Raw genomic sequence first — 12,416 nt, forward strand, 5'->3', positions numbered from 1 at the left:
CTCCCTTTTTCTTTCAACCTTTTCTTTTGGGCTACTTTTCTTTGTTCCGAATAAGAATATAGATGAATTGAATAGGCTTAAGCTTAAATCTTTTTGCTTCATTTTTCAATTATATATTGTTTTTGAGCCGTACCTAATTTCATTCTACAGTGTTTTGGAGATTTCGAATCAAGTTTAAGAATAAGTTACTGTTCGGCCACCTCTCTCAAGTGTAATATATTTGTTATAATTAATAATAATTATTAAGTATATCAAAATTAAATGAGATTTTGGGTGGTGACTGTAACTTATTTTTTATATTTAAGCTGAATTTAAACCTATAAAAGTTGAAAGAATTAAAATTATTTTATATTAAAAAATCAAATAACATTATATTGAGCCCACTCCACTATTTCTAGCTGTATAAATTGCCACCATGATTACATGTAATGGCTATCATTTGAAAACAATTAAGGAGATATATATTAACCTTCGTTGGCCTTACACAGTCGATTATGGCGGTTTCGATATTCTCCGGCATGCCTCCCGCATCTTCAATTTTTACCTTATACGCCTCCATTTCAGCTCTACTTCTGATGCTTCAGACCATTTTGAACCAACTTGTGCCAAGACAGGTTCAAGACTATATACTCAACAAAATTCATCTCTATTTCATGCCAAGATCTTCCATTAACGCCACCATTGTTATCGAAGAAAGAGATGGCATGTCCTTGAACGAAATTTACAGCGCTGCTGAAATCTATCTCTGCACCAAAACCAGGCCAAATATGGGGCGTGTGAAGATCAGCAAACGTCACAAAGACACCAATGTGAGTATCAAGTTCGCTCAATCTGAAAAGATCGCGGATACCTTCAATGGGATGGAGCTTCAATGGCGGTTCGTGAACGAGGAGATGAGAAAGACTTCGAAAGTGATCGATGAAGAAACTGATAATGTTCTTCTTGAATCGGAGAAACGGTATTTCGAGCTGTGTTTCGATAAGAAGTACACGGGTAAAGTGCTGGATTCCTACGTGCCTTTCGTGCTTGAAAAGGCGAACTCCATCAGAGCTGAGAATAATGTCGTTAAGCTTCATACACTGGCTTGCGCTGCTCCTTATACATCTTCAATCGTGTGGGATTCTATTAATCTCCAACACCCATCCACTTTTGACACAATTGCCATGGACTGTGCCCAGAAACAGGCTCTGATCGATGATTTGGGAAGGTTTCTGAATAGAAGAGACTTTTACAGGAAAGTGGGCAGAGCCTGGAAGAGAGGGTACATGTTGTACGGTCCTCCAGGAACTGGAAAATCCAGTTTGATCGCTGCAATTGCTAATTATCTCAAGTTTGACGTATATGATTTGGAGCTGACTAACATAAAACGCAACTCGGATTTGAGGAAACTTTTGCTTAGGACAGCGAATAGATCCATACTTGTGATTGAAGACATTGATTGCAGCACAGAGTTGGCCGACAGAAATGGGCATACCTGCAGAAATGGACCCGGCCAGTGTCGGCCCGATCAGCAGGTTAGTGACTGCCCAACATTAATATGATAAAATATTTAGAGTTTTCAGTGTCAGGAGTGTGTGGACTTATTAATATCAAAATCACTTATATCAAAAGTTTAAAGCTCAAGAGATATGAAAATAATAGTGTTCATCTTTTTAATAACTTTTCAATGCAGTTCACGCTGTCGGGCTTGCTGAACTTCGTGGACGGGCTATGGTCGAGCTGTGGAGATGAGCGGATTATCATATTCACCACGAACGACAGAGACAAACTTGACCCGGCGTTGTTGCGGCCTGGCAGGATGGACATGCACATTCACATGTCCTACCTGACGCGAGACGGTTTCAAACTATTGGCCTCAACATATCTTGGGATCCATGATCAACACTCGTGTTTCGGAGAGATTGAGGAATTGATTGAGAATATGAGAGTCACACCTGCAGAGGTTGCAGAGGAACTGTTGAGGGGTGATGATGCTCATAAAGTTCTTGAAGGGCTGATTAATTTTCTCAAGTCGAAGAGGAGTACTGAAGCCGAAACTTCGTAAAATGAATTGGTTCAGAAAGCAAAAGGAGATGCGGCTGATCAAGAAAGTGACATGGAAATTGTAATAAATAATGGGTGATGACTAACACAAAACATGATATCATGCAACTATTTGATGATAGGAAGAAGCAAGCAAGATTAAAATTTTGATTTTAGCTTTGAACTGTTTCAAATGACCAATTGGGATTTCTATTAATTCCTTTTGCTAGGTTTCATGTTGTTTTTGTTAAAATTCGGATAAATGTGAGAATTCGATGGCTTTACTAAGCTCCCACACTCATCATCAAGACATGGACCTAAAATTTTCAGAATCATCAGCTCAACCCGTCGGCCACTATGACTCTCGATTCCCAAACGTCCACTAAATGTTAACGGGGCTGAGCGATCCCACACCAACAAGATGTATCATAAAATATAACAAGCTCAACATAGTATGCAACATAATAATATCAAACCAGTAAAACATGTATCATGCATACGAATATCGAGCATGTGTGTACTACTCTGATCATCTCAATCAGTACATTATGTACCTCTAGTTAAATCTATTTGTAATGCCTAATCGTCCAACCTTCATCCATCGTCAGCCCATTGATTTCATCGCGATTTGCATGCTCAGAGTCGCCGACCACTCCCCGATTCGTCACTCACTCAAAAAGCATTTGGACGCTAAAATGCCCAAGAAACTGGCTAGAAGCGCTAAATGTATGTCTAATAGTTGAAGAAGAGAAGAGGGGAGAAAACGGGGCATTGAAACCAACTGAAACACTTGTTATATATAGGCTGAACCTAGGGAGTTTGGAAGGTCCGAACTGAATTAAAAAATTACAATTGAATAAAGTACATTTCATGATCACAAGGTTACAACTCGAATAAATGCAAAAAATCTGAGTGCATACCGCTTTCCAACTCCCAAGTTGCTTATTTTGTTCCACGACGTTTCCATTGCACTGGAACCAGTTGAACAGTCTCGTTTCTGAGTATCTAGTCTTTTCAATCCGCAATTCAAAGTGGTCTCTCCACATAGGTCAAATCTTATTCAAGTTGAACACAAGTAGGACCCAGAATTTCGATTCTTCTACTATATACTTCCATAACAGTTATACATGACAAACATTATGAATGCTAGACAAATGCAGTGGTAGTGCAAGTTGATAAGCCAGATTTCCAATGTGTTCAAAAATCACAAAAGTTCTGATAAAACTTGGTGCTAAATTTCCATTGAAATCAAATCTCATGACTCTTTTGAAAGGTGATACTTCAGAAAAACTTTATCTTCTGGCTGAAATTATATTGGTCTCTACTTGATATTCACATAACTTACTTGATGGTCATGTTCTGTCTTAATTCTCTTTTCGAAAAGTTCTACGTTTTCAATTACTTGCTCAGTAATTTAGGTCTTTACACTTTTCGTTCTCCCACTTCATCCCAAAATAGTTGAGTAGGAAACGTCTTCCATACAAAGCCTTGAAAGGTGCAATACCAATATTAATGTAGTAACTGTTATTGTAAGAAAATTATATCAATAGCAAGTGGGCATGCCATGTCGGTCCGAAATCAATAGCACATGCTCGTAGCATATCTTCAAGCATCTAAATAGTTCTTTTTGATTGTCCATCAATCTCAGGATGGTATGCACTACTCATACTCGAAGTCGTCCATAACACTTTCTGAATATATCCCATAATCTCGAAGTAAAATGCAGATCCAGATCACTAACTATAATCACTGGTATTCCATGGTGCCTCAGAATATCTTGGATGTATAGTCTTGTCATCCTATCAAAAATATAATCTCGATTTTACGAGATAAAATGTACTGCTTGATTCACTAATATCCAAATGACATCACAATTCCTAGATGACAATGGAAAGTGGGTGACAAAATTTATTGTGATATGCTCCCACTTCCGTTCCTGAATAGAAAGGTTATGAAGTAAACCTCCTGGTCATCCATGCTCCATTTCCACTGGTTGACAAACAAGAAATTTGGATACATACTAATAGACACTCATTTTCATACATTTCCACTAGAACCTTGTTTTCAAATATTTATACATTTTAAGACTGCCTGGATGGATACTCAGTTTGCTCCAATGAGATCTAGACAGAATTTCTTCCTAGAGTGCAGCATTTTTTGGTACAACCCTCCAAGATAAACACAATATTCCATCATATTGAAAAGATAACCTTTAAATTTTATTCATTTGAGCTAACCTTGCTAACTTCTTCATTTTCGAATTAGAAAATTTTGCTTCCCTCATTCTTGTATACAATGAAGGTTTAAAAAATATGGAAGCAACGCAAATGCTTTCAATTCATTTCTTGTGTCTAAAATGGAATCCTAAAGAACAACAATCCTCGATTGTACTAGACACCACATTGGCCTCAAGTACTGCATAAAATCTTACCTTTTGGCTCAGAGCATCAACTAGGAGATTTGTTAATCCTAGAAGGTATTTTATTTCACATTCATTATCTTTCAATAAATCCATTCATCTTCTTTGGCACATATTCAACTCCTCTTGAGCGAAGAGATCTTCAAAATCTTATGATTAGAATATATCTCAAATCTCTCACCGTACAGATAATGTCACCAAATCTTCAAAGAAAAAACAGACGCTGCCAGTTCTTGATCGTGAACTGGGTAATTCTCTTTGTTCTTCTTCAATTATCTAGAAGAATATTTAATCAAATGACCATTATGGGTCAAAAAACACTCTAAGCCTTGTAGCGATGCATCGGTATAAACAATATACCAAGCTGATCATGATTGCAGAGAAAACACTAGTGCAGTAGTCAATCTTTGATGCAATTCATTGAAACAACTCTTCACATTCGTTTGTCCATTCAAACTGAGTATTCTTCTATGTAAATTGGGTCAATGACATGGTTATCTATGATAACCCAAATGTAAATCTTCGGTAATAACTTCTAGAAAACTTTGTATTTCTAGAGTTGATTCCAATCATGACCAATTTAGTACATCCTCAATCTTACTAGGGTCAATCGATATCCCGTCCTTAGATATGACATGTCCCAAGAAGATAACTTTGTCGACCCAAAATCATACACATACAACTGATGATTTCTAGTCTTTGCAACACGATCCTCAGATGTTGAGCATGCTAATCAAGGCCACGAGAATACACCAGTATGTCATCAATGAAAACTATGACAAACTTATCGATGAATTATCTGAATAACAGGTCATCAAATCCATGAACAATGGTGTTCATCTCTCAAATCGAAAGGCATTGCCAAAAACTCATAATGCTCATATCGAGTTCGGAAAGTATTTGTTCTCATATTTTACCTCCACTTCTTTCTCTTATTCTAGAAAATAATGAACTGTTAAAATCAATAAGATCCATTTCGATATTTTCTTCTGCAATATTATTAAAAAAATATCTAATTGATCATTAGTACTCCCTTCTTGAATGTTTTATTCCACAAGAGTTTCAATAAGATTTTCATCTTCTATTCCATCTCCTTTATCATATGGTTGCTTACTAACATTTAAAACATTAAGCTCCAAGGTCATGTTTTCAAATGGTAACTTCATCATTCTATTTATGCAATTTATCAAAGCATTAGAAGTTGCTAAAAATGGACGACCTAAAATTACAAGAATTGCATTATTTCAACCGGTTGTTTATCCAAAACTATGAAATCAACAGGATATTCAAATTTATCAACTTGGACCAACATATCTTTTATCATAAATCTTTGTACTTTAACAGATCTATCGGCAAGTAAAAGCATTATCGAAGTAGATCAACAAATAAAAGCGTTATCGAAGTAGGTTTTAACTCGCCTAGATTGAGTTCTTTATAAATTGAATATGAAAGTAAATTCATGCTAGCTCCAAGATCAAGCCAAACTTTTTTAATATTTCATTCTCTAATAATACATGAAATAGTAGGACAATAAGGATTTTTGTGTTTCAAAGTATTATTATTTTGAATGATTTCACTTACTTGTTTAGATAAAAAATTCTTTCTTTTTCACATTCAATTTTTCCACATCGCACAAATCTTTCAAAAATTTGACATAAGATGATAACTGTATTGTTTCATCAAATAATGGAATATTTTTTTACCTGTTTAAAAATCTCATATATATCAGAATTCAAATTTGATTTTTTTTATTTTTTAATACATGGTGGAATGGTGGTGACATTGTCGGATGAACCTCCTCTTCGCAAGGCATGGGTTCCCCTTCTTCCTTACCTTATGGAATTGATTTATCATCATCTTCACAAGGTTCAGGTGTAAAATCCAGGATTTTAGACTTTATCATGATAATATTTTGTACCAAGATTTGCAAGATTTTCGAAAATAGAATGGATAATTTTATCTTGAGCATTATTTGGAACTCAAGAATTTAATTAATATCGTGTATATTTTTTTTCAGAATTTGAGATATGCATAAATATACCGGATATAGATATAAGATTTGATATACCTGGATAAAGATTTAAGCAGGAAGATAACTCAATCTTGAATTACAAAATATTAAAGTAGATATCATAGGATTTTCGAAAATATTGAAGGATTTAGGGAGGATTTCGAAATTTGATGAGATATAGGGAAAATTCTGCACGATAAAATACAGGCTTGGAAAAAAATTTAAAAGTTTAACTACCAGGATTTTTAAGAAAAAAATATCAAAATCTTATCTTGGAAAAATACCACTAAATTTCGAATTTAGGTAGGGAAATTTTTGGGATTTAAGAAATATAATTTGGAAATAAAAAGGCTGTCGAATATTGGAAATTAGACACAAAAGTCGAAATTTTTGCAGGCTGGACAAGGCATAATTTCGAAATTATCCAAGGAATGATATCTAAATTTCGAAATTATTATCAAGGATCAGGGATAAAGATTTAGATTAGATCACGATTCTAGATGAAGATTTGATTCAAATTTAAACGCGCGGATGACACCTATCGAGATAGCAGCCAACCCCTATAAATAGGAGGGCCCTATAACTCGAAAATCACACCTCATAACTCACCAAATTTTCGAGTTTGCTCTCCCTAGTTTCCCTAGGAATTTTCGAGTTTTGCTCAGTCGAATAGCGAAGCGCTGCCGTCCAGTCGCCGAAGAGGAAATTTTCGAAATTCCCTGTGCAAGCAACCCTAGCTTTTCACGTTTTTCAGCAAGAATTTAAGGTAAGTGGGCTTGTTTTAAATGTGTAATTTCGGTGTATGCATTTTCGTTTTTTGAAATTTCGATCGAGTACAATTCTCCTTCTACCCCTTCTGGTTATGATTTCTGCATGGGTTTTATGTTGACACTGTGAGGATTCAACTTGATATGGGAGGGAATCTCAACTATGATATGACCCTCATACGGTGGGGATATAACCGATTCGGCCTCGCCCCCTTAGAGGAATAAAAATTAGGGACTGAATTCAGTAAACCATTGAAAGTAGAGGAATCTCAGTGTCAGGTCAGAGATACGAATGTGGTATGAGTCAAAATATGCATGGTGTGTGTGTGTATGTATTTCAAAATTTTATGTGCATATTGTTGTGTACTCGAACGGCCCCCACTTGCTGAGTATTCCCAAAATACTCACCCCTTACTCTCCCCTCCCCAGATAAATCAGAAGAACAGGTTGAGGAAGAAGAGTCGGAACAATTCTGGGGATGGTGATTTCGAGATTTAGTCTTAGCCATGTTCTCGTTATTTTCGAATTTTAGTAGTTAAATTTTCATGTAAAACGTTTCTGCATTTATTTATTTTTCAGGTGTAAAGACAATGTTCAAATTTTGCGAATTTATGAAATAAACTGGTTTCGGTTTATACTGTGCTACGAGGCTGGTTGTTTTTCGATTGTGTGATTGATGAACAACGCCGATGTTGACCAACCCCGGTCTCGGGGCATGACATCAGGAATGAATTTTTCAACAACCTTACCACTGCGAAGGGTAATAATAGATTTTACTTGATTCATCGGTTGAGTTATATAAGTTCTAGTTTGTGAATGACGGTCATTGAGATTAGGCTCTGGGTTGAAGGAAATTTACCTTTTTCATGAATGTTAAGTTCATATACAAATTTAGCAAGTGTATCTTTCATATCTATCATGGTTTAAGCAATTTGATTATTGATAGACTCATGCTTTGTAATGAAAGAATGTAATGTATCTTTCAAATTCTTTTTAGGTGGAGGAATATAAGGTTTATAATTTTGGAAATTTTAATGATTTTGAAAAGGTGGTTGTGAAAATTGCGCAACATTATAATTTCTCTAAATAAAATTTGAATGATTTCTCCGAATTGGATTGTAACTTAGAGAAAATGGTTCAAATTTGGTTTTTGAAAGTGTTAAAAACATTGACTTGTTCATAAAGATAATCTTTGAAAGATCGCAAGATGGAGCAATATTTTGTATAATGGTCACTTGTATCATATATGTGAAACCCAATTTCTTGGACATGCTTTAGTTGACCACTATTTTTGATCTCAAATGCCTCAACTTTTCTTGCCAAAGAGATAATCAATTTTGAGTATTTTTAGCTAATGAATCGAGATAATCAATTGTCTCATTTGGATCTTTATCTTTTAATGTTTCATTACACATAAATTCAACAATTTTCCTATTTTAGGTGTCAAACCTTCATAAAATTGAGAAATAAGTCTCCAATTTTCAAAACCAGTGGAAAGAGATTAAGAATTTTTTTTTTTTCTATCCCAATACTTATGAAAAATTTCAACTTGTATTTTAGTGGAAGTGACAATTTTCCTTTTGAAAGAATTTATTCTATAAGATGGACAAAAAATTTTCAAAAATTATTGTTGCAACTCATCCCAAGTTCCAATGGATCCCGATCTAAGATTTTGTAGTCAAGTTTTAGCTTTATCTCTTAAAGTAAAAACTTAATCCTAGTGGTGTTCATCTATGATTTAAATCATTATACGTGTTTCACACTTCTTAAAATTCTCGTAAGTGCGTGTAAGGATTTTCAGAATTTAATCCATGAAAGTTGGATAAAAGTTGGATAATACCTGGCTTAAAATTAAAATGAGATGTATTAGAGGCAAAAAAAATGAAATGAAGATGCACTAATTTGTGTAGGATTCATGTGTCTCTAATTGTTTTTCATCTATCATGATCATGGTGAGATTGAGTTTCATCTTAATTTTCTAAGTGGTTGATTTGTTCCTCTATTTTTTCCTAAAAATATGAGGTTGTTCCGAATGAGTCCACCACTAACTGAACGTGCCCAGATTCTCATGAAAATGCCAAAAAAAAAAACACAAAACAATAAAAATTCAAAGAAAGAAAAAATGATAAACTAAATTAAATAGATTTTAAATTTAATTATACTTCCCGGCAATTGCGCCAAAAACTTGCCACAACTTTGATAGTTACGACCAGGAGCATGTTGTCACAAGTAGTATAATTCATGAGTTTGAATATCATATCCATCGGGAAGCTAAAGTAACGACAAGTCCATTGCAATGTCTTCCTATTTTTTTTATCTTCTAATTTTTAATTACTCGAACCTTAAATTATGGAATTCTATGTTCATAATTCAGAGGATTCACTCTTGGTATTTCAATAAAGATTAGAATTAAAGCACATAAATGAAATCCATTTGTTAAAATAGTTTCAATATATTAAATAATCATTATTTATATTATTGTTATATGTTATTATCTATTTAGAATATTATATACATCAAAACTTAAGATGTGATAAAGTATTTAGTGACTTATATATTTGTAAACACCAAATCAAGTAAACCAATTTGAATGGTTGGTAATATCAAACTAACATTCAAATGATATCAATAATTTTGTGTAACATATAGCATTACTAAAACAAAACTTCCACTTACAAGTAGGATATTATAATGCTTAAGTAAAAGAAATTAAATATAACATAAAAAAATAAAGAGTGAAAATAATAAGTATTTATTATTTTCATACTAAAAGCTTCACCTTTTCATGTCGATCTTGGGAAATTAGCTACTCATGATGGAAAAAAATCAACATGATAAGTTTATTTGAGTGAAAAAATAAAGAGAAAATAAAGAGAGAATTATTAACTCAAAGTGTAATTCATAAAATGAGGGATGATTTCATTAATCAAAATACATTCCTATGTATAGGCCAATTTCGAGAGACAAATGCAAATAAAATATTATTTTATAAATATAATTAGTGCAATTAGTCTTCATGAATGATCCAAGCATTATTTAATTCTTACACTCCACTTTTGACAATATTCCCCACGAATTTGATTCTTTCACATAAAAAGTATGTTGTCCACAATTGAGTTTTTTGAATTGTAGTAAAATTTCATAATCTTTTACTAAGTATTTTGATAAATATGGTCAAAATACTCAAGCATTGTAAAAATGTAATTTCATTAGTCCACTTTCACTTGTTGCTCAATTTGACCTCAATTCTGATAAGAATTTTATCTCATACTTTCATCAATATTGTGGATACTAAAATTAACTTTTTACAGGTTCAATAATCATCTCATTTTCATTTTTCAAACCAAAGTTAATCTTGTTTTACCAAACCTGTAAAAATAAAAAAAATTACAATTATACAAAACATATTTTTTTTATAAATTATTATAAAACTTATAAAATTTAGATATTTAATACACTAAACTATAAAAATATTTTACAAAACATTTAATAACTACACATTTTTTATATTAATCGATATGCATTATATTGTAAATAATGAGTATGTGTGTTATTATTATTATTATAACAATAAAGTTGCATGAATCCGGAAAACACACAAACAACATGACGCGATTTTAAAATTAAAAATGGTGAGACAAATTTCAAAATTAAAATCTTTTATTTTGAATATGATTCGAAATTTAAATAAAGCCATGAAAGGAATATTATAATGAGTTAAAAAAAAATTTTATCTTCCATCAACCGTTTTTGCATAATCAACACTACCCACGTTCAGTTTTTTGCTCATATTATTAGAGAGGTTCGGACACCGAAAAGCTGTGACTTTCACTGACATACATTATATGAATCGGGTGGAACTTTCGTGATTTGAGCTCATATTATGGTGGAAACTCATGGTGACCGTCCAGTACGATTCAACGTTGATAGACCGACTTGAAAAATAAAGATAAATGACGTCATACTATGGGGTCTTTTTAAAAAGTGAGACAAACTACGTGGGGTTTGCATGATTGTAATTGGGATCTATCTTTTAGAAATTGTGATTGATTGATATTATTCAAGATCATGATTTGTTGATTGAGCCCCATGTACTTATAAGGAAATAAGACTTTCTGTTTTTATTAAAGGGTGATGAAAATGTTAAAATAATGGGAATGAACTTTGTAAAGTTGAAGTCCATATTTTATGTCTTATAAAATATTTTAAAATAGTAGGCAATGATTATTTATATTTCATACTCATTATATATATCTTGACATGATTTCACGTAATCTGTTATCCACGATACTCTATCAAAATAAGCTAATCTGACCTAGCTATCAAGGTTGACTAAGAAAATTAAAAATTGTTATGGCATTGAAAAGAGAGAGAATACACACGTTTTAAGTCTCCTCCGAAATAGGAGCCTGAAATTTCAGTCCTGCTAAACTAATGAAGTTTGAGAGATGGTGAGACCATGATATACAAGTTAACTGTTCTATGCTCGATTCTAAATAAAATGAACTGCAGAAGTGATACAGACATTTATATGTACCTGCAAGAATTGTATGATGTGTAGAAACGTCCCTTGAGGCACACTGCTGTCAAAGAGCTCATGGCTACAAGTAGGCAAATGGGGCCTTGGTCCATGTGCATGATGTAAATATGATTGGTCTTATCGAAAATTTGTGGGACTAGACATGGTCATATCGAACAAGTTCTGTACAGACATATTACTTTTGTCGCTCTCATCCTCGTTAGACAATTTTGTGGTGAATTCCAATATGAATAACCTTCAGGAAAATCTTGAAGAGTTGGTCAACATGATTACAACTTATGAGACCACAATAAATAAAGAAAAGCTTGTTCTTCTAATGAGATCTTCGTCTAGGACAAAGAAAGCGGCACAAAATAAGGGAAATAAATGTAATGTCCCTTCCAAGAAAAAACAAGACCAACTAGAAGCATGCTCCAAAGACTACTAAAGAGGCCAAAAACCCGATAAATCAGAACATATTTGTTTCTACTACAAGAAGCCTTGAAATTGGAAAGTATCCAGGACATGAGGGTTCATGAAATGGTAAACAAATGTCCAAAACAATCAACAACAAAAGAAAAAAAAAAGATAGTCTTAACCAATCACACATTTGGCACGCCAGACTAGGTCATATTTTTCAAATAAGAATGCACAAGCTATTGGGTGAAGACATTTTTG

At 33.4% G+C, this 12,416-nt stretch overlaps 1 protein-coding gene across 1 annotated transcript; it reads left to right on the forward strand.

The window, feature by feature from the left end:
• Window positions 1–390: 390 nt before the first annotated feature.
• On the forward strand, window positions 391–2,310 carry LOC140991058 (AAA-ATPase At3g50940-like). Its single transcript, XM_073460966.1, has 2 exons — window positions 391–1,514; window positions 1,673–2,310. The coding sequence occupies exons 1-2, from the start codon at window positions 495–497 to the stop codon at window positions 2,042–2,044; spliced, it is 1,392 nt and encodes a 463-aa protein (XP_073317067.1). The 5' UTR covers window positions 391–494; the 3' UTR covers window positions 2,045–2,310.
• Window positions 2,311–12,416: the final 10,106 nt, after the last annotated feature.

The sequence above is a fragment of the Primulina huaijiensis genome, chromosome 13 (genome assembly GCF_012295235.1).
Source record: "Primulina huaijiensis isolate GDHJ02 chromosome 13, ASM1229523v2, whole genome shotgun sequence".
NCBI lineage: Eukaryota > Viridiplantae > Streptophyta > Magnoliopsida > Lamiales > Gesneriaceae > Primulina > Primulina huaijiensis.